The sequence below is a fragment of the Oncorhynchus mykiss genome, chromosome 2 (assembly GCF_013265735.2).
Source record: "Oncorhynchus mykiss isolate Arlee chromosome 2, USDA_OmykA_1.1, whole genome shotgun sequence".
NCBI lineage: Eukaryota > Metazoa > Chordata > Actinopteri > Salmoniformes > Salmonidae > Oncorhynchus > Oncorhynchus mykiss.
In genome coordinates, this window is record NC_048566.1 from 103,308,420 (window position 1) to 103,336,016 (window position 27,597).

General features: G+C 43.7%; 3 protein-coding genes across 4 annotated transcripts in view; 1 reads left to right on the forward strand and 2 right to left on the reverse strand.

Annotated features, from left to right (window-relative positions):
- Window positions 1–8,935, reverse strand: part of ighmbp2 (immunoglobulin mu DNA binding protein 2) — a 34,162-nt gene extending 25,227 nt beyond the window's left edge. The window contains exons 1-2 of the mRNA XM_021578827.2: window positions 8,673–8,935; window positions 6,762–6,844 (exon numbers count right to left, since the gene is read on the reverse strand). Of these exons, the coding sequence (XP_021434502.2) occupies window positions 6,762–6,838 (77 nt within the window). The 5' untranslated portion in view covers window positions 6,839–6,844; window positions 8,673–8,935. The remainder of the gene's footprint in view (window positions 1–6,761; window positions 6,845–8,672) is intronic.
- Window positions 8,936–9,449: 514 nt separating this feature from the next.
- Window positions 9,450–22,096, forward strand: chid1 (chitinase domain containing 1). The gene is made up of 12 exons (XM_036961423.1): window positions 9,450–10,014; window positions 10,778–10,927; window positions 11,516–11,648; window positions 11,832–11,876; window positions 12,277–12,383; window positions 12,779–12,840; window positions 12,966–13,055; window positions 14,535–14,633; window positions 14,797–14,946; window positions 16,735–16,815; window positions 19,872–19,914; window positions 21,552–22,096. The coding sequence occupies exons 1-12, from the start codon at window positions 9,886–9,888 to the stop codon at window positions 21,648–21,650; spliced, it is 1,188 nt and encodes a 395-aa protein (XP_036817318.1). The 5' UTR covers window positions 9,450–9,885; the 3' UTR covers window positions 21,651–22,096.
- Window positions 22,090–26,342, reverse strand: gatd1 (glutamine amidotransferase like class 1 domain containing 1). 2 transcript variants are annotated; one of them, XM_036961434.1, is made up of 7 exons: window positions 26,184–26,342; window positions 25,768–25,844; window positions 25,567–25,672; window positions 25,061–25,168; window positions 24,597–24,691; window positions 24,386–24,479; window positions 22,090–23,529 (listed from the first exon to the last, which is right to left on the reverse strand). In XM_036961434.1, the coding sequence occupies exons 1-7, from the start codon at window positions 26,230–26,232 to the stop codon at window positions 23,507–23,509; spliced, it is 552 nt and encodes a 183-aa protein (XP_036817329.1). In that variant the 5' UTR covers window positions 26,233–26,342; the 3' UTR covers window positions 22,090–23,506. The 2 variants fall into 2 exon arrangements, with proteins under 2 accessions (XP_036817329.1, XP_036817325.1); XM_036961430.1 differs by having other exon boundaries at window positions 22,090–23,533.
- Between the last annotated feature and the right edge of the window lie 1,255 nt (window positions 26,343–27,597).

Sequence of the window (27,597 nt, forward strand, 5' to 3'; positions counted from 1 at the left end):
TCAACACCATAGTGCCCTCTAAGCTAATCAATAAGCTAAGGACCCTGGGACTAAACACCTGCCATGCTGATCCTCAACACCGGGGCCCCTTAGGGGTGCGTGCTTAATCCCCTCCTGTACTCCCTGTTCACCCACGACTGCGTGGCCAAACACGACTCCAACACCATCATTAAGTTTGCTGATGACACAACAGTGCTAGGCCTGATCACCGGCAACAATGAGACAGCCTATAGGGAGGAGACTTGGTAGTGTGGTGCCAGGACAACAACCTCTCCCTCAACGTGATCAAGACAAAGGAGATGATCGTGGACTACAGGAAAAGGAGGGCTGATCACACCCCCATGCTCATCAACGGGTCTGTAGTGGAGCAGGTTGAGAGCTTCAAGTTCCTTGATGTCCACATCACCAACGAACTGCCATGGTAAAAACACACCAAGACAGTTGTGAAGAGGGCACGACATTGCCTATGGACTGAAAAGATTTGTCATGGTTCCTCATATCCTCAAAAAGTTCTATAGCTGCACCATCGAGAGCATCCTGAATGGTTTCATCACCGCCTGGTATGGTAACTGCTCGGCCTCCGCCTGCAAGGAACTACAGAGGGTAGTGCGTACGGTCCAGTACCGCAAGTAGTACCAGAGAGCCAAGTCTAGGACCAAAAGGCTTCTTAACAGCTTCTACCCCCAAGCCATAACACTCCTGAACAGCTAACCAAATGGCTACCTGGACTATTTGCATTGTCACCCCCGCCCCATTTTTACACTGCTGCTACTCTCGGGTTTATTATCTATGCAGTCACTTCACCTCTACCTACATATTACCTCGACTAACCGGTGCCCCTGCACACTGACTCTGTACCCCCTGTATATAGCCTCCACACTGACTCTTTACTGGTACCCCCTGTATATAGCCTCCACATTGACTCTGTACCGTAACACCCTGTATATAGCCTCCACATTGACTCTGTACCGTAACACCCTGTATATAGCCTCCACATTGACTCTGTACCGTAACACCCTGTATATAGCCTCCACATTGACTCTGTACTGTAACACCCTGTATATAGCCTCCACATTGACTCAGTACCGTAACACCCTGTATATAGCCTCCACATTGACTCTGTACCGTAACACCCTGTATATAGCCTCCACATTGACTCTGTACCGTAACACCCTGTATATAGCCTCCACATTGACTCTGTACTGTAACACCCTGTATATAGCCTCCACATTGACTCAGTACCGGTACCCCCTGTATATAGCCTCCACATTGACTCTGTACCGTAACACCCTGTATATAGCCTCCACATTAACTCTGTACTGTAACACCCTGTATATAGCCTCCACATTGACTCTGTACTGTAACACCCTGTATATAGCCTCCACATTGACTCTGTACCGGTACCCCCTGTATATAGCCTCCACATTGACTCTGTACTGTAACACCCTGTATATAGTCTCCACATTGACTCTGTACCGTAATACCCTGTATATAGCCTCCACATTGACTCTGTACCGTAACCCTCTGTATATAGCCTCCACATTAACTCTGTACCGCTACCCCCTGTATATAGCCTCCACATTGACTCTGTACCGGTACTGCCTGTATATAGCCTCCACATTGACTCTGTACCGTAACCCCCTGTATATAGCCTCCACATTAACTCTGTACCGCTACCCCCTGTATATAGCCTCCACATTGACTCTGTACCGGTACCCCCTGTATATAGCCTCCACATTGACTCTGTACCGGTACCCCCTGTAATATAGCCTCCACATTGACTCTGTACCGGTACCCCCTGTAATATAGCCTCCACATTGACTCTGTACCGCTACCCCCTGTATATAGCCTCCACATTGACTCTGTACCGGTACCCCCTGTATATAGCCTCCACATTGACTCTGTACCGGTACCCCCTGTATATAGCCTCCACATTGACTCTGTACCGGTACCCCCTGTAATATAGCCTCCACATTGACTCTGTACCGCTACCCCCTGTATATAGCCTCCACATTGACTCTGTACCGCTACCCCCTGTATATAGCCTCCACATTGACTCTGTACCGTAACCCCCTGTATATAGCCTCCACATTGACTCTGTACCGGTACCCCCTGTAATATAGCCTCCACATTGACTCTGTACCAGTACCCCCTGTATATAGCCTCCACGTTGACTGTGTACCAGTACCCCCTGTATATAGCCTCCACATTGACTCTGTACCGTAACCCCCTGTATATAGCCTCCACATTGACTCTGTACCGTAATACCCTGTATATAGCCTCCACATTGACTCTGTACCGTAATACCCTGTATATAGCCTCCACGTTGACTGTGTACCAGTACCCCCTGTATATAGCCTCCACATTGACTCTGTACCGTAATACCCTGTATATAGCCTCCACATTGACTCTGTACCATAATACCCTGTATATAGCCTCCACATTGACTCTGTACCGTAATACCCTGTATATAGCCTCCACATTGACTCTGTACCGATACTCCCTGTATATGGGGAAGGGTAGCAGGGTAGCCTAGTGGTTAGAGTGTTGGACTAGTAACCGGAAGGTTGCAAGTTCAAACCCCCGAGCTGACAAGGTACAAATATGTCGTTTTGCCCCTGAACAGGCAGTTAACAGCCGTCATTGAAAATAAGAATTTGTTCTTAACTGACTTGCCTAGTTAAAAAATATATATATATTGACTCTGTACCGTAATACCCTGTATATAGCCTCCACATTGACTCTGTACCGTAATACCCTGTATATAGCCTCCACACTGACTCTGTACCGGTAACCCCTGTATATAGCCTCCACATTGACTCTGTACCGTAATACCCTGTATATAGCCTCCACATTGACTCTGTACCGTAATACCCTGTATATAGCGTCCACATTGACTCTGTACCGTAATACCCTGTATATAGCCTCCACATTGACTCTGTACCGTAATACCCTGTATATAGCCTCCACATTGACTCTGTACCGTAATACCCTGTATATAGCCTCCACATTGACTCTGTACCGTAATACCCTGTATATAGCCTCCACATTGACTCTGTACCGTAATACCCTGTATATAGCCTCCACATTGACTCTGTACCGTAATACCCTGTATATAGCCTCCACATTGACTCTGTACCGTAATACCCTGTATATAGCCTCCACATTGACTCTGTACCGTAATACCCTGTATATAGCCTCCACATTGACTCAGTACCGTAATACCCTGTATATAGCCTCCACATTGACTCTGTACCGTAATACCCTGTATATAGCCTCCACATTGACTCTGTACCGTAATACCCTGTATATAGCCTCCACATTGACTCTGTACCGTAATACCCTGTATATAGCCTCCACATTGACTCTGTACCGTAATACCCTGTATATAGCCTCCACACTGACTCTGTACCGTAATACCCTGTATATAGTCTCCACATTGACTCTGTACTTGGTACACCCTGTATATAGCCTCCACATTGACTCTGTACCGTAATACCCTGTATATAGCCTCCACATTGACTCTGTACCGTAATACCCTGTATATAGCCTCCACATTGACTCTGTACCGTAATACCCTGTATATAGCCTCCACATTGACTCTGTACCGTAATACCCTGTATATAGCCTCCACATTGACTCTGTACCGTAATACCCTGTATATAGCCTCCACATTGACTCTGTACCGTAATACCCTGTATATAGCCTCCACATTGACTCTGTACCGGTACACCCTGTATATAGCCTCCACATTGACTCTGTACCGTAATACCCTGTATATAGCCTCCACATTGACTCTGTACCGTAACACCCTGTATATAGCCTCCACATTGACTCTGTACCGTAACACCCTGTATATAGCCTCCACATTGACTCTGTACCGTAACACCCTGTATATAGCCTCCACATTGACTCTGTACCGTAATACCCTGTATATAGCCTCCACACTGACTCTGTACCGTAACACCCTGTATATAGCCTCCACACTGACTCTGTACCGTAACACCCTGTATATAGCCTCCACATTGACTCTGTACCGTAATACCCTGTATATAGCCTCCACACTGACTCTGTACCGTAACACCCTGTATATAGCCTCCACATTGACTCTGTACCGTAACACCCTGTATATAGCCTCCACATTGACTCTGTACCGTAATACCCTGTATATAGCCTCCACATTGACTCTGTACCGTAATACCCTGTATATAGCCTCCACATTGACTCTGTACCGTAATACCCTGTATATAGCCTCCACATTGACTCTGTACCGTAACACCCTGTATATAGCCTCCACATTGACTCTGTACCGTAATACCCTGTATATAGCCTCCACATTGACTCTGTACCGTAATACCCTGTATATAGCCTCCACATTGACTCTGTACCGTAATACCCTGTATATAGCCTCCACATTGACTCTGTACCGTAATACCCTGTATATAGCCTCCACATTGACTCTGTACCGTAATACCCTGTATATAGCCTCCACATTGACTCTGTACCGTAATACCCTGTATATAGCCTCCACATTGACTCTGTACCGTAATACCCTGTATATAGCCTCCACATTGACTCTGTACCGTAATACCCTGTATATAGCCTCCACATTGACTCTGTACCGTAATACCCTGTATATAGCCTCCACATTGACTCTGTACCGTAATACCCTGTATATAGCCTCCACATTGACTCTGTACCGTAATACCCTGTATATAGCCTCCACACTGACTCTGTACCGTAACACCCTGTATATAGCCTCCACATTGACTCTGTACCGTAATACCCTGTATATAGCCTCCACACTGACTCTGTACCGTAACACCCTGTATATAGCCTCCACATTGACTCTGTACCGTAATACCCTGTATATAGCCTCCACACTGACTCTGTACCGTAATACCCTGTATATAGCCTCCACATTGACTCTGTACCGGTACCCCCTGTATATAGCCTCCACATTGACTCTGTACCGGTACCCCCTGTATATAGCCTCCACATTGACTCTGTACCAGTACCCCCTGTATATAGCCTCCACATTGACTCTGTACCGTAACACCCTGTATATAGCCTCCACATTGACTCTGTACCGGTACCCCCTGTATATAGCCTCCACATTGACTCTGTACCAGTACCCCCTGTATATAGCCTCCACATTGACTCTGTACCGGTACCCCCTGTATGAAGCCTCCACATTGACTCTGTACTGTAACACCCTGTATATAGCCTCCACATTGACTCTGTACCGGTACCCCCTGTATATAGCCTCCACATTGACTCTGTACCAGTACCCCCTGTATATAGCCTCCACATTGACTCTGTACCGGTACCCCCTGTATGAAGCCTCCACATTGACTCTGTACTGTAACACCCTGTATATAGCCTCCACATTGACTCTGTACCAGTACCCCCTGTATATAGCCTCCACATTGACTCTGTACCGTAATACCCTGTATATAGCCTCCACATTGACTCTGTACCGGTACCCCCTGTATATAGCCTCCACATTGACTCTGTACCATAATACCCTGTATATAGCCTCCACATTGACTCTGAACCGGTACCCCCTGTATATAGCCTCCACATTGACTCTGTACCGTAATACCCTGTATATAGCCTCCACATTGACTCTGTACCGTAATACCCTGTATATAGCCTCCACATTGACTCTGTACCGTAATACCCTGTATATAGCCTCCACATTGACTCTGTACCGTAATACCCTGTATATAGCCTCCACATTGACTCTGTACCGTAATACCCTGTATATAGCCTCCACATTGACTCTGTACCGTAATACCCTGTATATAGCCTCCACATTGACTCTGTACCGTAATACCCTGTATATAGCCTCCACATTGACTCTGTACCGTAATACCCTGTATATAGCCTCCACATTGACTCTGTACCGTAATACCCTGTATATAGCCTCCACATTGACTCTGTACCGTAACACCCTGTATATAGCCTCCACATTGACTCTGTACCGTAATACCCTGTATATAGCCTCCACATTGACTCTGTACCGTAACACCTTGTATATAGCCTCCACATTGACTCTGTACCGTAACACCCTGTATATAGCCTCCACATTGACTCTGTACCGTAACACCTTGTATATAGCCTCCACATTGACTCTGTACCGTAATACCCTGTATATAGCCTCCACATTGACTCTGTACCAGTACTCCCTGTATATAGCCTCCACATTGACTCTGTACCGTAATACCCTGTATAGAGCCTCCACATTGACTCTGTACCGTAACACCCTGTATATAGCCTCCACATTGACTCTGTACCGTAACACCTTGTATATAGCCTCCACATTGACTCTGTACCGTAATACCCTGTATATAGCCTCCACATTGACTCTGTACCGTAATACCCTGTATATAGCCTCCACATTGACTCTGTACCGTAATACCCTGTATATAGCCTCCACATTGACTCTGTACCGTAACACCCTGTATATAGCCTCCACATTGACTCTGTACCGTAATACCCTGTATATAGCCTTGTTACTGCTCTTTAATTATGTTATTTTTCCTTCATTTTTATTTATTTAGTTCTGCCTGTTCAGGGGCACCGATCTTCAGGGGCACCGATCTTCAGGGGCACCGATCTTGTACCTTGTCAGCTCTGGGGTTTGAACTTGCAACCTTCCGGTTACTTTTAACACTTCTTTTTTCTTAACTGCATTGTTGGTTTGTGGGCTTGTCAGTCAGCATTTGACAAACACGATATGATTCTAATATACATACTTGGTCTCCTCGATCTCTGCTTCTCTCTCCTCCTGAAGGAGCTCTAGGGTCTTGGACACAAAGCATTCCACCTCCATTTCTCACTGAAATGACACAAACATAATGAACAGTTTAAGTAAAAAAAGGGCTTTATAAAAACATTTGATTGACTGATCCTACTGAGGTTGCAGAAACATGATGAATGGTTGTGTCTTGGGTGCTCCTGACAAACTGTAACGGGTAGGTAGCTCACGCTTACATTTAGATTCTATTTGAAGTTGTCATGCATTAGGAGCAGAAGGTTGCAAACAAAACAAGCCATGCAATGAATGAACAGCTTGATTTACAATATTAAAACCCATTCAGTCGGTCTACAACAGGCTCTCAGAGTGCTGGATAGACATCACTGTACATCACATCCTCACACAGTATGAGCTCCTGAGTTGGGAAATCTTGTATCCCCCAATTCCATTCAGCCACAAGAGCATTAATGAGGTCGAGCACTGATGTTGGGCAATTAGGCCCGGCTCGCACTCTGCGTTCCAATTCATACCAAAGATGTTCGTTTGGGTTGAGGTCAGGGCTCTGTGCAAGCCAGTCAAGTTTTTCCACACCGATCTCGACAAACTATTTCTCCATGGGCCTTGCTTTGTGCACGGGGGCATTGTCATGCTTTAACATGAAAGGGCCTTCCTCAAACTGTTGCCACAAAGATGGAAGCACAGAATCATCTAGAATGTCACTGTATACTGTAGCGTTAAGATTTCCCCTCACTGGAACTAAGGGGCCTAGCCCAAACCCCCCCAAAACAGCCACAGACCATTATAACTCCACCAAACTTTACAGTCGGCACTATGCATTGGGACAGGTTGCGTTCTCCTGACATCCACCAAACCCAGATTCTTCCGTCATACTGCCAGATAGTGAAGCGTGATTCTTCACTCCAGAGAACGTGTTTCCACTGATCCAGAGTCCAATGGCGGTGAGCTTAACACCACTCCAGCCGATGCTTGGCGCATGGTGATCTTAGGCTTGTGTGCGGCTGCTCAGCCATGGAAACCCATTTCATGAAGCTACAGACAAACAGTTATTGTGCTTAAGTTTCTTCCAAAGGCAGTTTGGAACTCGGTAGTGAGTGTTATAACCAAGGACAGAAAAGTTGTACGTGCTTCAAAACTCCGTTTTGTGTGGCCTACCATTTCATGGCTGAGCCGTTGTTGCTCCTAGATGTTTCCACTTCACAACAACACTTACAGTTGACCGGGGCAGCTCTAGCAGGGCAGACATCTGTTGAACTGACTTGTTGACAAGCTGGCATCCTATGACGGCACCACGTTGAAAGTCACTGAGCTCTTCTACTGCCAATGTTTGTCTATGGAGATTGCATGGCTGTGTTCTCTACTTTATACACCTGTCAGCAACGGGTGTGGCTGAAATAGCCGAATCCACCAATTTGAACGGGTGTCCACATACTTTTGTATATACAGTGCACCAACTACAGTACCTTCACAAACAAAACATTAAGACACAGCTAAAGGACAATCGGACTTGTGCACATAATTACTAGCTGTGTATTGCCGCTTTTCATGTAGCTTGTGAGGTGTTATAAACACTTTTTGGTTTATTATTGTTTTATTTCTCTGTCTGCATGCTACTTGTCCTATGTTGTTCTGGGTGCTCTCTCACGGTCTGTCTGGACTGTTATTGGAATTGTTTTTAATAACCTGCCCAGGGACTGCGGTTAACGGTGCACGTTAAAAGAGCCAGCTAACTAGCTAGCCTACCATAGATATATAGCTGCTACTGTCATATAATTTAAGACAATAACACAAGGAACGGCAGATTAACAGTGTCAACTAGAATTCCCAACTGCTTATTAACTATCCGTTCTACAACGAAAGCAAACTAGTGTAGGTAAAACCAAAAAACTACCTGCTTGTTGAATCAGTTCGAGTTGAGCAAATTCATTATTTTCCTCTTCGGTGGATTAATGCGTCATTTCGTTGCAAACACGTCTAAGGTATATCGCCACCTGCTGAGCTGGAGCGTGGGTTAGGATGAACGTTTCTGAATTCTTCTACAGTTTATTTCATTTGCTACCAACAAAAAAAAAATATTATTCTCTGTCCTTTTTTTCCCCTGTAAATGTTGTATGCTGTAATATGTGTTTATTTCATTGTGCGACTTCCATGAGCAAAAGTTCGAAATACAAAACTCTTATTTTGAAAACTAGAATTGGAGGACCAGGAAGTGTCTCTTCTTCTTTTTTTTCTGCCAGTTTGCTGTCAAACAGCTCGTACACACCATAGAGAAGGATAGAGAAAGCATCCCTATATCGTTTCTATTATGTCGTCTGCGCGCAGGCAGTGCAATAAAGAACAATAGTAATGGCGCTAACTCCGCCATGGTTCATTGGACAAAGTCTACGGGAAAATGTATGTAATTTTTGTAGATTTTTGGGGGATAAATGCCAAAAATAAGGTCTTTGGTAAACACAGGCTGAGGAGATCTTATACATGTTGATTAGCTAACGACACTGTTTGTGAATATTGAAGCTTTTATGTAATAAAAAAAAAAAACATCTTGATTGGCTTATTCTTCCTGATGACCCTGTTGGACATGACTCCAACAGGGTCACCAGGATGGTTCAGCCAATAACGTTGGAAGTCCCACCCAGTTGACCACATTAAAATGGTGGAAGCCCTCAATGTCGCTGCCCATACTAATACATGTTAACATAGCCTTTTGGCTACTAGAGGCCTCTATCATTCTCTATGGTATACACAGCCACAAGGACCTGCAACTTCAAGAGTAGGGTTGAGTGAGATTACTAGTATATTCGTGATTTCTCACTGGTTATAATTCATATCAAAACGTTGAATTGGCTGTGGGCACCATGCATCATTGGGTGTTCAGCTGACTTGACAACATTAACACCGTAACTCTAGCCAGGCAGGGTGCTTCTTGCCGGAACTCGCAAATGCTTCCGACACAGTTTCCTGTATCACACTTGCTAGAACTTGTAATTATCTGAGTGGGTAGCTAGAAATCTAGGTTTTTTTTTCCAGTTCGTGTTGATGCAGCCAACTGCAGGAGCAGCAATTGGTCCCATTCCTGTCTATGTGTAGCTTGACTCAGAGGAGAGATGAGAGTAGAAGCGACGTTAATCATTGTGCTACACACCATACTGTCTACCCTGTTGGTCAGCTATGTTAGTGCTACGCTGTCCAGGACTGATGCCAAGAAGAAGGACTCCAAAACACAGGAGCCAGAGGTGAGGAAGAGGAGGATAGTGGTGATTTTATGATGAGGACGAGTGGTGGCATCAGTATTTTGCATCCTGGAACCAGTGTATGTAACGGGCTCAATGAGCTATGCCTATGGACACTGGAGTTAAGTGTCCTCGCTAGGGCTCAGCCCATGGGGGGGAAGTGTGGACTTTGTATTCCCCCTGTACCCAGTTCTGATTTCAGCAAATTACCAGTATTGTAGAATGGACATAGACCACAATGAAGTCATTATATATATTGTCAGTGTTCATTTAGTTAGTCTCATCCCAGTACCCACAGTTGCTGTATCTTCCTCACAGCTCCACAAGTCTGGCAACAAGACAACCAGGGTTGAGGTCAATTGTAGTTGAAGGCAGCAAATTCAGGAAGTGATTTGAAGTTAAAATCCAAGAAACTGAACATCTTTAGAAATAGATGTACTGTTTTTTTTCTTCAGGTTATTGAGAAAATCATTGAAAATAGATGCCCTTTTTTTCAGGTTATTGAGAAAATCATTGAAAATAGATGCCCTTTTTTTCAGGTTATTGAGAAAATCATTGAAAATAGATGCCCTTTTTTTCAGGTTATTGAGAAAATCATTGAAAATAGATGCCCATTTTTCAATGATTGAGTTGGAATTTAAGTTTACTTCCTGAATTGACAGCCTTCAAATTCAAATGGACCCCAACCTTGGAGACTGTAGTTTGTTTGGTTTTACAACTACACATGCAAATAGTTGTTTCTTGTGTTGGTTTATTATTATATCAGATGTCCCAGGCAGAGCGGTCGGTGCTGGAGCGAGGTCTGGTCGTTACTGACCCTCAGTGGAAGGACATCGTAAAGGAGGAGAGGAGATACTGCCAACAGGCTGTGACTCAACACACGTTCCAAGGGCCCGTACTGGGGTATCTAACTCCTGTAAGTGTAGTGCTTGATTTGGGATGGAGCTCACCGGAGCTGAGTTCCTGCACCTCTTAGAAAAATGATTAGCTTATAAGTATTGCAGAGTTCCTGCACCTAAATATAAACAGTACCGGCTCCTATTTCAGTCTAAGTCAGGCGCTGTGTAAGTCTCCAAAAGCAGGTTGGTGTGTTGGTTTAGAGTCTGGTTAAACCAGACTGAATGCTGCAGTCACCTTTTGAACAACAGTGACACATTATCCTTTACAGAAATGTTGCCCATCTTCTGCCTGCAGGTTAGCCTGGAATCCAGAACCGGATTCACTAATATTCCACTCCTTGTACTCCATGTTTGGCATGGTAAGGAGTGGCATGATAACTCAATACAGACTGGTACCCAGGCTACCTGCAGGTACCCACGTGTTTATCTGGGTGATTCTGATCACCCTTCTATTACTATTTCATGTCTGTGTATTTAATAGTGTAACTATCTTCTTACTACTGTTGTGTACGAGCTATATCTCATCAACAGGCTCCTTGAATACATTTTGAATCAATTCTTCATATAACCTCTCACTTCCTTCTGCTTTATTTCTCTTCCTCCAGTGGAACTCTCATGGTTACGATGTTGCCAAGGTGTTCGGTTCCAAGCTGACCTCCGTGTCTCCAGTGTGGCTTCAGCTGAGACGGAGAGGACCAGAGAGCTTTCATATCACTGGTCTACACGATCATGACCCAGGTAATCTGTCATAGACTAACCAGATTAAAGCCAGACAAAGTTGTGATGTTGTCAGACAAAGTTGTGATGTCTAAGACATGTGTACTAAGGACTTGTCAGAGTTGCGATAGTCAGACATGTGTACTAAGGGAGTATATGGCAAATATAGAAAGTTGTCTTTCAAAGACTCTCCTTCTTTTCTAGGTTGGGTAAAAGCTGTGCGGAAGGCAAACAAAAAAATCAAAATGCGTAAGTGTATTAAACTCAGCTTCCATTTAAATAAGAAGTATACTTCCAGATGACCTCACTATGGTATCATTCAGTCACATTCAGTTCCAATGATCACTCTCTCCTCCTGATCACTCTCTCCTCCTGATCACTCTCTCCTCCTGATCACTCTCTCCTCCTGATCACTCTCTCCTCCTGATCACTCTCTCCTCCTGATCTAACTCTCCTGGTCTCTTGTCCTAAAAAGGGTCCCTGTGTTTGGTAATCATGTGACATGCTTGAATTTTTCATCAAACTGTCCAAAAACTGTTTTGGTGTAATTCTTATTTCTGGATAAGGCTTAAAATACAGGATAGAATCTGTCACATGATAACCAAACACAGGGCCTTCGTCATCTGATGCTTCTCTTCTTTTCGCTCAGTTCCTCGTCTGTTATTTGACGTCTGGTCGTACCAGGACTATATGAGTGTTCTGGGCAGTGAGGATGAGATCGAGGAGCTGGGGACTGAGATGGTGGACGTAGCTAAGGTAAGGAGGAGCATTTATGCTTTATTCAGATATTAGAAACAGCTAGGAGGGAGACAAAATGGGAAAGGGGGAGACGGGGCTCAAACCCTGGTCTCTGGGGTACTAGACCATGGGGCCTGCATATAAGGAGTTAAATTCACAATATAATACTAATGCATTATAGTACATTTATATCACATATCAGTTGGCAAGTGAGACTGAAAACAGTTTATCAACTGCCAAAAAAGTTGAATGTGTTATGTGTTTCTTTTTAACGGTAAATATTCTCACATAGTAGTATACCCCAAAGTGAATGTTTGTTGCAGATGTTGGCTTCCACTGTTTATATCATAGGAGTGTATACTGAACGACTAACATGTCAACTGTAAACGCCTAATTGTGTTCTGCCTTCGCAGACAGAAGGCTTTGATGGCTATACGCTGGAGCTGTGGAGTCAGCTGGGAGGGAACAAGAGAGTGTGAGTAACACAGCCACTACATGACACCGTGACCTGTCGTAGTCATGGTAATGACCCCTCTGAAGAGTTTAAAATCAACTTTTACAATCTTGGTTTGTATTGACTGTAAACACTATTCCATTCAGGGAGCTGGTCCACATGATTACACACATCTGTGAGGCTCTTAAGGAGAAGAAGCTGGACTGTGTACTGGTCATTCCGCCAGCCGTCACAAGGTAGGCGATACAGATGTCATAAAAATATCACAACATGATTGATTTACTATTTTATCAGATCATTAAAACACAAAAGCCTGTCTGAATTTGAGAACATTTTAGAGACCAGGGCTGTGTAATTTTAATCCAATTTTCTGCAATTCTACAGATGTCTCTACGGCACTGAGAGAAAATGTTGCAAATTTAAAGCACATTTCCTTCTTTTCTGTCTTAACTAAAGCTGTGTTCTTTTGCTCAAACATAATACAATCAATACTGTTACATTCATTGTTTTAGTCATTTTCAATTCTTCTTGAATGTCTAGCTTTTATTTGGGTAATTGTTAGTTCTCAAAGATGAGATTATATTTAAAAAATCTCTAGGTCTGTTAAGGTAAAAAGGAGAGCAGTTGATGTTGAAGTCAATGAAAAATCACTCGGTTGCAACAGGGAGACAACCTCCAGTATGGGAACATAGAAAACTGTATAACTAGAGAAGGACTTTAAAACCACTACCAGGAACCACTGTTCTGTCAACAATGTCACTAAATCCTGTAGGAACTCTAAACAACGCCTAGTGACGCTAGCTATTGGCACCATACAGACAATATCAGCTGCTCTAGAATCACACCAGTGAGAGAGGCTTGTAGGAAGACGACAGCTGCTCTAGAATCACACCAGTGAGAGAGGCTTGTAGGAAGACGACAGCTGCTCTAGAATCACACCAGTGAGAGAGGCTTGTAGGAAGACAACAGCTGCTCTAGAATCACACCAGTGAGAGAGGCTTGTAGGAAGACGACAGCTGCTCTAGAATCACACCAGTGAGAGAGGCTTGTAGGAAGACGACAGCTGCTCTAGAATCACCCCAGTGAGAGAGGCTTGTAGGAAGACGACAGCTGCTCTAGAATCACACCAGTGAGAGAGGCTTGTAGGAAGACGACAGCTGCTCTAGAATCACACCAGTGAGAGAGGCTTGTAGGAAGACGACAGCTGCTCTAGAATCACACCAGTGAGAGAGGCTTGTAGGAAGACGACAGCTGCTCTAGAATCACCCCAGTGAGAGAGGCTTGTAGGAAGACGACAGCTGCTCTAGAATCACACCAGTGAGAGAGGCTTGTAGGAAGACGACAGCTGCTCTAGAATCACACAAGGTCACAGATCATTAACAGTGTCTCTGAATCTTCAAACTTTAACCATAACATTCAATACTGCCAGACATTTGATAGTGGCAGTTTAACAGGTCATCAACAGGTGTGAGTTTTAATTTCTTACATTCCTGATGATCTTTTCTACCTTATCTGCTTTTAGTATTTTTTAATTTACACTGAAAGTGTTTTTCTATCCTGAAAATACACTACACTGTTTTAACTTAGGCATCCTGTAAAAAATACTAAGGCTGCCCGCTCAAGGATTTCAATCGCAGAAAAATCCCTGCAATACAATTACTACCATGTTTTATCCTGACAGAGAGAGAGGAGTTTAATCTTTCTGTTGTGATCAGTTCAGGCCAGCCGGGGATGTTCGGGAGGGAGCAGTTTGAGCAGTTAGCTCCTGTAGTGGACGGATTCAGTCTAATGACCTACGACTTCTCCTCTGGACGGTAAGATTTCCTTCTCACTGAAACAATCATATCCTTTATAAAAAAATATATATATATATATATATATTGGTAAAATGACCATCACTGAACATTTTGACTGATGTTATAGGCAACGCCCATGTTCTTAGTATATCAATAAATCAGGTTCTCTCTTCCCTCCTAGACCGGGCCCCAGCTCCCCTCTACCCTGGCTGAGAGAATGTGTTCTAGAGTTGTCCCCCAACAACCAATGGAGACACAAGATACTGCTGGGACTCAACCTATATGGACTGGACTTCTCCACCTACGGAGCTGAACCACTGCTGGGGGGCAGGTAGGATACTCCTAATAATACTCTATACTAGTAGTAATCTATACAGAAGATTCTATCACTTCTGTGTCACCTCCAGTCTCCCTTCAACCCTCTCTCTCTCTGTCACTTCTGTGTCACCTCCAGTCTCCCTTCAACCCTCTCTCTCTGTGTCACCTCCAGTCTCCCTTCAACCCTCTCTCTCTCTGTGTCACCTCCAGTCTCCCTTCAACCCTCTCTCTCTCTGTGTCACCTCCAGTCTCCCTTCAACCCTCTCTCTCTCTGTGTCACCTCCAGTCTCCCTTCAACCCTCTCTCTCTGTGTCACCTCCAGTCTCCCTTCAACCCTCTCTCTCTGTGTCACCTCCAGTCTCCCTTCAACCCTCTCTCTCTGTGTCACCTCCAGTCTCCCTTCAACCCTCTCTCTCTGTGTCACCTCCAGTCTCCCTTCAACCCTCTCTCTCTGTGTCACCTCCAGTCTCCCTTCAACCCTCTCTCTCTGTGTCACTTCGTCTCCCTTCAACCCTCTCTCTCTCTGTCACTTCTGTGTCACCTCCAGTCTCCCTTCAACCCTCTCTGTGTCACCTCCAGTCTCCCTTCAACCCTCTCTCTCTCTGTCACTTCGTCTCCCTTCAACCCTCTCTCTCTGTGTCACCTCCAGTCTCCCTTCAACCCCCTCTCTCTCTGTGTCACTTCGTCTCCCTTCAACCCTCTCTCTCTCTGTGTCACTTCGTCTCCCTTCAACCCTCTCTCTCTCTGTCACTTCGTCTCCCTTCAACCCTCTCTCTCTCTGTGTCACTTCGTCTCCCTTCAACCCTCTCTCTGTGTCACCTCCAGTCTCCCTTCAACCCTCTCTCTCTCTGTCACCTCCAGTCTCCCTTCAACCCTCTCTCTCTCTGTCACCTCCAGTCTCCCTTCAACCCTCTCTCTCTGTGTCACCTCCAGTCTCCCTTCAACCCTCTCTCTCTCTGTGTCACCTCCAGTCTCCCTTCAACCCTCTCTCTCTGTGTCACTTCGTCTCCCTTCAACCCTCTCTCTCTGTGTCACTTCCAGTCTCCCTTCAACCCTCACTCTCTGTGTCACTTCCAGTCTCCCTTCAACCCTCTCTCTCTGTGTCACTTCCAGTCTCCCTTCAACCCTCTCTCTGTGTCACCTCCAGTCTCCCTTCAACCCTCTCTCTCTCTCTCTCTGTCACCTCCAGTCTCCCTTCAACCCTCTCTCTCTCTGTGTCACCTCCAGTCTCCCTTCAACCCTCTCTCTCTCTGTGTCACTTCGTCTCCCTTCATCCCTCTCTCTCTCCCTCTCTCTGTCACCTCCAGTCCCCCTTCAACCCTCTCTCTCTCTGTGTCACCTCCAGTCTCCCTTCAACCCTCTCTCTCTGTGTCACCTCCAGTCTCCCTTCATCCCTCTCTCTCTCCCTCTCTCTCTGTGTCACCTCCAGTCTCCCTTCAACCCTCTCTCTCTGTGTCACCTCCAGTCTCCCTTCAACCCTCTCTCTCTGTCACTTCCAGTCTCCCTTCAACCCTCTCTCTCTCTCTGTGTCACTTCCAGTCTCCCTTCATCCCTCTCTCTCTCTCCCCCTCTCTCTCTGTGTCACCTCCAGTCCCCCTTCAACCCTCTCTCTGTGTCACTTCCAGTCTCCCTTCAACCCTCTCTCTCTGTGTCACTTCCAGTCTCCCTTCATCCCTCTCTCTCCCTCTCTCTCTGTGTCACCTCCAGTCTCCCTTCATCCCTCTCTCTCTCTCCCCCTCTTTCTCTGTGTCACCTCCAGTTCCCCTTCAACCCTCTCTCTTTGTCTTTGTTTCCTGTAAAGGTTCATAGAGCTGTTGAAGGAGCTGAAGCCTAGACTACTATGGGATGAACAGGCTGAGGAGCACTACTTCAGCTACAAGAGGTACAGTCTCCTAAATTATGGTATTAGAGGGACAGTTAGTCTACCAGATTATGGTATTAGAAGGACAGTTAGTCTACCAGATTATGGTATTAGAGGGACAGTTAGTCTCCTAGATTATGGTATTAGAAGGACAGTTAGTCTACCAGATTATGGTATTAGAAGGACAGTTAGTCTCCTAGATTATGGTATTAGAAGGACAGTTAGTCTCCTAGATTATGGTATTAGAAGGACAGTTAGTCTACCAGATTATGGTATTAGAGGGACAGTTAGTCTACCAGATTATGGTATTAGAAGGACAGTTAGTCTACCAGATTATGGTATTAGAGGGACAGTTAGTCTACCAGATTATGGTATTAGAAGGACAGTTAGTCTACCAGATTATGGTATTAGAGGGACAGTTAGTCTCCTAGATTATGGTATTAGAAGGACAGTTAGTCTACCAGATTATGGTATTAGAGGGACAGTTAGTCTACCAGATTATGGTATTAGAAGGACAGTTAGTCTACCAGATTATGGTATTAGAGGGACAGTTAGTCTACCAGATTATGGTATTAGAAGGACAGTTAGTCTACCAGATTATGGTATTAGAGGGACAGTTAGTCTCCTAGATTATGGTATTAGAAGGACAGTTAGTCTACCAGATTATGGTATTAGAAGGACAGTTAGTCTCCTAGATTATGGTATTAGAAGGACAGTTAGTCTACCAGATTATGGTATTAGAAGGACAGTTAGTCTCCTAGATTATGGTATTAGAAGGACAGTTAGTCTACCAGATTATGGTATTAGAAGGACAGTTAGTCTCCTAGATTATGGTATTAGAAGGACAGTTAGTCTCCTAGATTATGGTATTAGGACAGTTAGTCTACCAGATTATGGTATTAGAGGGACAGTTAGTCTACCAGATTATGGTATTAGAAGGACAGTTAGTCTCCTAGATTATGGTATTAGAAGGACAGTTAGTCTACCAGATTATGGTATTAGAAGGACAGTTAGTCTCCTAGATTATGGTATTAGAAGGACAGTTAGTCTACCAGATTATGGTATTAGAAGGACAGTTAGTCTACCAGATTATGGTATTAGAAGGACAGTTAGTCTACCAGATTATGGTATTAGAAGGACAGTTAGTCTACCAGATTATGGTATTAGAAGGACAGTTAGTCTCCTAGATTATGGTATTAGAAGGACAGTTAGTCTACCAGATTATGGTATTAGAGGGACAGTTAGTCTACCAGATTATGGTATTAGAAGGACAGTTAGTCTACCAGATTATGGTATTAGAAGGACAGTTAGTCTACCAGATTATGGTATTAGAGGGACAGTTAGTCTACGAGATTATGGTATTAGAAGGACAGTTAGTCTCCTAGATTATGGTATTAGAAGGACAGTTAGTCTACCAGATTATGGTATTAGAAGGACAGTTAGTCTACCAGATTATGGTATTAGATGGACAGTTAGTCTACCAGATTATGGTATTATAAGGACAGTTAGTCTCCTAGATTATGGTATTAGAAGGACAGTTAGTCTACCAGATTATGGTATTAGAAGGACAGTTAGTCTACCAGATTATGGTATTAGAGGGACAGTTCGTCTCCTAGATTATGGTATTAGAAGGACAGTTAGTCTACCAGATTATGGTATTAGAGGGACAGTTAGTCTCCTAGATTATGGTATTAGAAGGACAGTTAGTCTACCAGATTATGGTATTAGAGGGACAGTTAGTCTCCTAGATTATGGTATTAGAAGGACAGTTAGTCTACCAGATTATGGTATTAGAAGGACAGTTAGTCTACCAGATTATGGTATTAGAGGGACAGTTAGTCTACCAGATTATGGTATTAGAAGGACAGTTAGTCTCCTAGATTATGGTATTAGAAGGACAGTTAGTCTACCAGATTATGGTATTAGAGGGACAGTTAGTCTCCTAGATTATGGTATTAGAAGGACAGTTAGTCTACCAGATTATGGTATTAGAGGGACAGTTAGTCTCCTAGATTATGGTATTAGAAGGACAGTTAGTCTACCAGATTATGGTATTAGAAGGACAGTTAGTCTACCAGATTATGGTATTAGAGGGACAGTTAGTCTACCAGATTATGGTATTAGAAGGACAGTTAGTCTCCTAGATTATGGTATTAGAAGGACAGTTAGTCTCCTAGATTATGGTATTAGAAGGACAGTTAGTCTACCAGATTATGGTATTAGAGGGACAGTTAGTCTACCAGATTATGGTATTAGAGGGACAGTTAGTCTACCAGATTATGGTATTAGAGGGACAGTTAGTCTACCAGATTATGGTATTAGAAGGACAGTTAGTCTCCTAGATTATGGTATTAGAAGGACAGTTAGTCTACCAGATTATGGTATTAGAAGGACAGTTAGTCTACCAGATTATGGTATTAGAGGGACAGTTAGTCTACCAGATTATGGTATTAGAAGGACAGTTAGTCTCCTAGATTATGGTATTAGAAGGACAGTTAGTCTCCTAGATTATGGTATTAGAAGGACAGTTAGTCTACCAGATTATGGTATTAGAGGGACAGTTAGTCTACCAGATTATGGTATTAGAGGGACAGTTAGTCTACCAGATTATGGTATTAGAGGGACAGTTAGTCTACCAGATTATGGTATTAGAAGGACAGTTAGTCTCCTAGATTATGGTATTAGAAGGACAGTTAGTCTACCAGATTATGGTATTAGAGGGACAGTTAGTCTACCAGATTATGGTATTAGAGGGACAGTTAGTCTACCAGATTATGGTATTAGAGGGACAGTTAGTCTACCAGATTATGGTATTAGAAGGACAGTTAGTCTCCTAGATTATGGTATTAGAAGGACAGTTAGTCTCCTAGATTATGGTATTAGAGGGACAGTCTACCAGATTATGGTATTCTTTAACTTCATATTATGTCAATTAAAAGAACGATCATTTCTAGATTAGGTGAAATGCAGTTTCCATTCAGCACTCATTTATTTACTGTTTTTGTGAAGAAATGGGGCTCGTCTTGTCAGAATCATCACACCACAATAACTCACTTGATTTGTGTTCCACATTCTAGGAGCAATGGAGTCAAGCATGTGGTCTATTACCCAACTCTGAAGGTATGACCTTTTGATGTACAGAATACATCAGACAACTTCACATTTTCACATTTTGTTACGTTACAGCCTTCTTCTAAAATTGATTTCCCCTCAATATACCCCATAATGACAAAGCAAAAACTGGTTTTTATACATTTTAGCAGATTTATATTTAAAAAATTGAAACAAATTTACATAAGTATTCAGACCCTTTACTCAGTACTTGCACACCTGTATTTGGGGAGTTTCTCCCATTCTTCTCTGCAGATTCTCTCAAGCTCTGTCAGGTTGGATGGGGAGCGTTGCTGCACAGTTATTTTCAGGTCTCTCCAGAGATGTTCGATTGGGTTCAAGTCTGGGCTCTGGCTGTGCCACTCAAGGACATTGAGACTTGTCCCGAAGCCACTTCGGCATTGTCTTGGCTGTGTGCTTAGGGTTGTTGTCCTGTTGGAAGGTGAACCTTCGCCCCAGTCTGAGGTCCTGAGAGCTCTGGAGCAGGTTTTCATCAAGGATCTCTCTGTACTTTGCTCCGTTCATCTTTGCCTCGATCCTGACTGGTCTGCCAGTCTCTGCCGCTGAAAAACATCCCCACAGTGTGATGCTGCCACCACTATGCTTCACCGTAGGGATAGTCTGAGGGTCCTTTAGATGCTTTTGGCAAACTCCAAGCGGGCTCTCATCAAGGATCTCTGTACGTTAAGCCTGACTAGTCTCCCAGTCCCTGCTGCTGAAAAACATGTTGCCACCACCATGCTTCACCGTAGGGATGGTATTGGCCAGGTGATGAGCGGTGCCTGGTTTCCTCCAGACGTGACACTTGGCATTCAGGCCAAATAGTTCAATCTTGGTTTCTTCAGAACAGAGGATCTTGTTTCTCATGGTCTGAGAGTCCTTTGGTGCCTTTTTACTGAGGAGTGGCTTTTGTCTAGACACTACCGTAAAGGCCTGATTGGTGGAGTGCTGCAGAGATGGGAGAACCTTCCAGAAGGACAATCATCTCCACAGAGGAACTCTGGAGCTCTGTCAGAGTGACCATTGGGTTCTTGGTCACTTCCCTGTCCAAGGTCCTTCTCCCCCGATTGCTCAGGTTTGCCAGCTCTAGGAAGAGTCTTGGTGGTTCCAAACTTCTTCCATTTAAGAATGATGGAGGCCACTGTGCTCTTGGGGACCTTCAATGCTCGATACCATTCTGTCTCGGCGCTCCACAGATAATTCCTTCAACCTCATGGCTTGGTTTTATAGACTGGTGCGTGCCTTTCCAAATCATGTCCAATCAATTGAATTTACCACAGGTGGACTCCTATCAAGTTGTAGAAACGTCTCAAGGATGATCAATGGAAACAGGATGCACCTGAGCTCAATTTCGGGGTCTCATAGCAAAGGGTCTGAATACTTATGTAAATAAGGTATTTCTGTTATGTTTAATACATTTGCTTAATTTTAGAATGAGGATGTAACAAACTGTGGATAAAGTCCAGGGGTCTGGATGCTGTGCAGATGATTCTCAAAATAGCCAGATAGATACACAAAACAAGAGTATCACCAGATTTAAGTTACGTTGATTTGATTCATGATCAAACAACATTTTCCAGAAACACAGATCCTTATAAATGTATTGCCCTCTCTTTCTCTCTCTCTTTCTCTCTCCCTCCTTCTAGTCTCTCCATCAGCGTATCTCTTTAGCCACTGAGTTAGGTACAGGAATCTCCATGTGGGAACTGGGCCAAGGGCTGGACTATTTCTATGACCTGTTATGAGCCAATCAGAGTAAGAGACTTCGAGCTCCGTTCTTTGTTAGCGCATCGATAAACCAGTACCATATGTGCAAATGGTATATAGTTAATGGTAATATTTGCTGAGCACCAACCAAGCATGAGGATTCTACAACTTTTTTTTTTTTTATGAATGAGGGACGTGTCTTATCTCAGGAAGATCATTGGAGACGAAGTTGTATGTGGAGTGACACTCAAACTGAACTAAGGAACTTGAAGCTGCCAACGTGGCAGGAGCAGAGTAAAATCATCCATCAAAGCAGTTCTTCAACTGGAGGTTGGTGACAGGGTTATTATGGGATATGTCACACACAAGGTGTTCATGTTTTTAAATGGAACTATCCAGATGAAAAACGGTTCAACGGCTGCTTCTACCATTTTTAAGAACTGCAGGAATGTTTCTTTGACATGAAATAAAAAGGTACATTGTTCAGTGTTGTTTTTAATATACAAATGGAAATCGACAATAGAAATCTACATACATACAGTGATACTTTTTCTAATACCTCACCGGTGGCTGCTGAACTAGGCTTGACGTGTGTGTGTGGGGTGGGGGGGGGGGGGGCTACTCGTACTACAAACCTCTGCTGTAGTAGACTGCAGGGTTGGCCTCAATTCCATTCAGGTTGAGCACTGAAATTCCAATTCTCTTCAATAAAAGGTAGAATTGGAATCTAATTGTAATTTGGTTTACTTTCTGAAATGGAATTGCACCAACTCTGGTGTACAGTACATAAGACAGGAGTTGTACAGCATGTCCTCATATCTTACTAAATGCCCTGTACCCAGAACCTTTATATTTGTCCTTGATAGCACTAAATGTAAAGGAGCTCTACTTTGAGATGTTGCCTGCGACACGTGTAGTTGAAAGGTTCAGTTTTTATTTTACTGTATGTGTACTCTGATGAGCCCTGTTAAATCATATCAATCATATCCTGTTCATGTCAAAATAAGGCTGGGATTAAATCCGATCTTTGTGGGCAACGCACCTTTTTAAAAGAGCCACGGAAGCAGCCGATTGGCACGTGTTTTTCTGTTGCTTATTAGAGAAACAGATTTCAGTTTTGGGGGTGTGTTTCCTGACCGACTCCGAGGTTTAGTTAATGCTGTTTGTCCCCCACAAAGCCTATTTCACTTCCTGAAAATAGAGTGAATCTAAGATAACTCAATAAATCGGGAAAAAATGTAGACGTTTTTGTCGAGGATGTTATAGTTGTGTAATTTTACATCTAAAAAGGTGTTTGGTGCAGTATTTCTCAGGTTAAAAAAAAAAAATGTGCGACTTGTCTTGGAGCTGCTGGGCAGGTCAGTCACAGTTTTTTCTATTGGATAGAGAGGAATCACAGCAGCTGTTCGCCCCATGTCAGTGAGTAAATAGACATCGTCAAATCAAAACCCAACCTTCATTTACCCATTGTGACGCACAGATGTTCCAAACTTCATTTTAGACGAGACCCACTTTATGACCAAAATTATCCGATTTACACTTTGTCAATTTTGACAGTAGAACAACGGTTTCTAACTCATATCGACGCCAAATTGGCCATTTTCCAAATGGATTCGTTGCTTTTCAAAGGCAGTAGCTCCTTAAAAGGCAACGCATTCCCACGCATTCATGATAAACGCTGCATTTGTCGATTCAATGGCTGATTACCTTTTTAAAAATGGCGCATGGCCGTCAAAGCATGATCGGATTGAATCCCGGCCCAAGGCTTTTTAGCTTGGTCCCCACGTAGCAGAACTGAAGACATGTTACTTTCCATTACAGAGCAGGATGAGGTTATTGACAGCGACTGACGTAGACAGGATGTTCTGTCCGGTCACCAGGTGTCTGTCGATCACTACATGCACGGCGTCCTCCTGACTAGCTGGGAAAACAACAGCGATAGAAATACGTCAGGTTACATTTTTTTGCTGTTGTTGCTTGAGACACAAAACTGAACATCCACGTCAGTCATATTGATTGGGTTCCTGGCTTCCTGCCGTGTTAAACATGACTTCCTCGTGTAGAGACATGAGACCAAATCAGATCTCTGCACATTCTGAAGTAGTGTTGAACAAGGCAGGAAGCCAATCAATATGATCTACTGATAGGGTGGCAATTCCACTCACACAAAAAAAACAGGTTTCCCAGAAATTCTAGGTTGTAGTATTCTGGATGTATTGCTTCCAGATTCTGGGTTGTAGTATTCTGGATGTATTGCTTCCAGATTCTGGGTTGTATTATTCTGGATGTATTGCTTCCAGATTCTGGGTTGTATTATTCTGGATGTATTGCTTCCAGATTCTGGGTTGTATTATCCTGGATGTATTGCTTCCAGATTCTGGGTTGTAGTATTCTGGATGTATTGCTTCCAGATTCTGGGTTGTAGTATTCTGGATGTATTGCTTCCAGATTCTGGGTTGTAGTATTCTGGATGTATTGCTTCCAGATTCTGGGACTGTTTCAACTGGGATTTTGGGGGAAAGTTACCAGAATTTTGCAACCCTAGATTTGTATGTAACATTTATGGTAGTAATTTATTTAACTTTGTCTCCTCGGTAAGAAAATAACCACTTATTTTTAAAATTAGGAATCCAATGTGCCATTTGTTTATTTCTGTGTTTACGTGACTAATGCTACAACTTTTTGGAAAATGTGTTGTATAAGTATTTGCCCAAATCGTCTGCACTGTAGAACTCCTGCAACAAAAATACCAGTTATCTCCCTCCACACTCACCGGTGTACGATCCTCCGCTGTCCTTGACAAAGTCCTCCACGATCAGAGGCAGGTTGGCAAAGTCTGGGCTCCTCACCAACTCAAACACAGACGGCTGGGAAATAACACAACCGGGAGAATGGAAGTTGTATGAAACGAGTAACCATATCTTTTCTTGCAAATCAGGTATATTATTGGCTTTCATGAATTTGGAATGTGGTGTTAGACTAACCCCAGTGAGACTGTAGCCTGTGAAGATCCACTTCTGTCCTTCTACTATGGCGCAGCACAGACCAGATACCCCTTGTCCTATAGCGCACACCGCCTCTGGTAGGGTCAGACATGGTCGTGTCATGTAAAACAACATCTCGCAACAATGTTTCACAATATTAGTTTCTTAAACTTTTTTGAGTCCCAAGATTTAGCTGAGGCCTCTGTTGGATCTGGATCGCTGTGCGATAGAAATTAAAAAAGGTAATTTCTGATTGAGCCGACATATACATAATGTTTACCATGAATGCAGGAGCACTACTCGCTGGTCCAGCTGACCTATGACCTGTGTGTCAACTCTACAGGACCTTTACATTTGTATTGGGCTTTAGGGGATTAAATAGAGACCTAATCTGTGCCGATGGATCTGTCCTGTAGAGATCTACACTAGAGACTAGGGGATAGAGCACAGGGTAGGGTACTGACTCTGCTGTGAGGTGAAGTGCGCGAGGATGCGTGCCAGAGAGCCACTGTGTGCCAGGTCAGTGAGCGCCCCAGGACAGTCTGGAATCAGCAGAGCTTGGTACCGAGCACCTGGAATACAGGGGACATCATCATGACATCATCATGACATCAGTCATGACATCATCACGTGACCTTCAGCAAAGTATTACGCCAATTATTTCCATTTGTATCTTAACAGTCAAATAACTGACCTCTCAATTACTGTGTAACAATTGATAGATTTTGGATATGAATGTGGCAGAGAAATACACAAAGGTGACATACTGTAATCTTACCGTCTACTCATACTGTAATCTTACCGTCTACTCATACTGTAATCTTACCGTCTACTCATACTGTAATCTTACCGTCTACTCATACTGTAATCTTACCGTCTACTCATACTGTAATCTTACCGTCTACTCATACTGTAATCTTACCGTCTACTGATACTATAATCTTACGGTCTACTCGTACTATAATCTTACCGTCTATTGACTCCAGCTTGGCTGGGGTTGCAAAAGACTTTTGGCTGAAGTCTTGGATCCATCTGGCCGTGGTTTCATCCACCCCGACAAAATCTATGGGCTTGCCCTGGAAATGACAAGACGCCAACATCGTGTGTGTGTTTTTTTTGTTGGTGTGTGTGTGTTTTTCTGTGTGCGTGTGTATCTCTGTGTGTATCTTACCCCTGGTGTAGCGGTCTGCAGGTTGAACACTGAACTGCAGAGACAGAAGGCTTGATGGAACGACTGAGCAGACACTCCTAATGAGAGGAGAGAGAGAGAGACAGCAGGCTAGCCACTAAAGCAGCAGTATGAGCCATTCATGGTGATTATTGTACAATATGATAATGATTGTGTCAAACAAACAATCCGGGATAACAGTACAGCCCCCGAATTAGTAATATTTCCCTTTTTTGACACAGAAAAGATACTGTCAAACATGACTAATATGGGTGCAATAGCTATCTAGTTCATTGAAAATATTAAGCCTCATTGTGTCCGTCACATGACATGAGGTTACCTTCAGCAGCGCTACATTGACGTGCTCATATCGACAGAAGTGGGTGAAATGACATGTTCATAATGTGTTAACGACCTACCTTGTGCAGCTGCACTGGCCACAATTAGACAAGTGGGTTTAGAAGACATTTCGGTGGTTTACCAAGATCAAATCCGTTGGCTGCTACTTCAGACCATTGCTTAAAAAAAAAAAATGAAAACAGGAAGTGATCACAGTTCAACATCGACTTCCTCTAGCCAATGACAGTTCAACTTCCTCTAGCCAATGACAGTTCAACACCCGTTTTCACTCTGAACGAATTTCAAAATAAAAGTCTAACGTACAGCAAGTGAAGTGAGCATAAAACGATGTGAACGTCCTTTACAAAACCTTTGTATGTATATACAGTACCAGTCAAAAGTTTGGACACACCTACTCATTCAAGTTTATTTTTTTATTTTTTAACATTGTAGAATAATAGTGAAGACATCAAAACTATGAAATACCACATATGGAATCATGTAGTAACCAAAAAAAGTGTTAAACAAATTAAACAAACTGACACACCTTCCCTAAGGGGGGAGGATGACAGGGAAGATGAACTGATGCACCCTCCCTAAGGGGGGAGGATGACAGGGAAGATGAACTGATGCACCCTCCCTAAGGGGGGAGGATGACAGGGAAGATGAACTGATGCACCCTCCCTAAGGGGGGAGGATGACAGGGAAGACAAACTGATGCACCCTCCCTAAGGGGGGAGGATGACAGGGAAGACAAACTGATGCGCCCTCCCTAAGGGGGGAGGATGACAGGGAAGACAAACTGATGCACACATATTGCTGGCTCCCGAGTGGTGCAGCGGTCTAAGGCACTGCATCTCAGTGCTAGAGGTGTCACTACGTACCCTGGTTCGATCCTGGACTGTATCACAACCGGCCGTGATAGGAAGTCCCATAGTGCGGCGCACACAATTGGCCCAGCGTTGTCCGGGTTATGCGAGGGTTTGGCCGGGATAGGCCGTCATTATAAAATAAAAATTTGTTCTTAACCTTGCCTAGTTAAAGGTGAATTTTTTGTAAATATATTTTTTTATATATTCGATAAATCCAAGGTATGCACCACACAGAACGCACTGCCTCTGCAATGCAGAGTTCTATTGGAAATGAAGGTACTTCTGGTGTACCAGAATAACGCTGTCTGTGTGATCGAGGCGTAAGACTGAGGTTAAGGTTAGAGAAAATGCCTTCATAACCTGCTACGAAAATCACTTCGTATCGAAGTGGCGTTAAAAGTGTGTCCCGCTTGTTAGTAAGAACTTGGAGGATGGTGGCTAGCCAGCTAAGTGTTTGTTTGGACCCCAAATGACTCTCGCTTGGCTTGATTCGATTTCCTAGATGATGTAAAGAACAAGACTTGTTGCTAGCCAACTAAAATCAGTTTGGCGTACCAAGAAACTACTACAGCCGATCGGGGACAAAAAAGATGCATCCCAAATGTCTCGCTGTATAGGGCAC

What these genes read in the sequence shown, in the direction of transcription:
- chid1 (XM_036961423.1), top strand. Translation starts at nt 9,886, where the DNA reads ATGAGAGTAGAAGCGACGTTAATCATTGTGCTACACACCATACTGTCT. An exon ending in TACTGGGGTATCTAACTCCT is followed by an intron (nt 10,928 to 11,515) that starts GTAAGTGTAGTG and finishes CTCTTCCTCCAG; the next exon opens with TGGAACTCTCATGGTTACGA. An exon ending in TACGACTTCTCCTCTGGACG is followed by an intron (nt 14,634 to 14,796) that starts GTAAGATTTCCT and finishes CTTCCCTCCTAG; the next exon opens with ACCGGGCCCCAGCTCCCCTC.
- gatd1 (XM_036961430.1), bottom strand. Translation starts at nt 26,232, where the DNA reads ATGTCTTCTAAACCCACTTGTCTAATTGTGGCCAGTGCAGCTGCACAA. An exon ending in GCACTTCACCTCACAGCAGA is followed by an intron (nt 24,692 to 25,060) that starts GTCAGTACCCTA and finishes TGACCCTACCAG; the next exon opens with AGGCGGTGTGCGCTATAGGA. An exon ending in CAGGCTACAGTCTCACTGGG is followed by an intron (nt 24,480 to 24,596) that starts GTTAGTCTAACA and finishes GTTATTTCCCAG; the next exon opens with CCGTCTGTGTTTGAGTTGGT.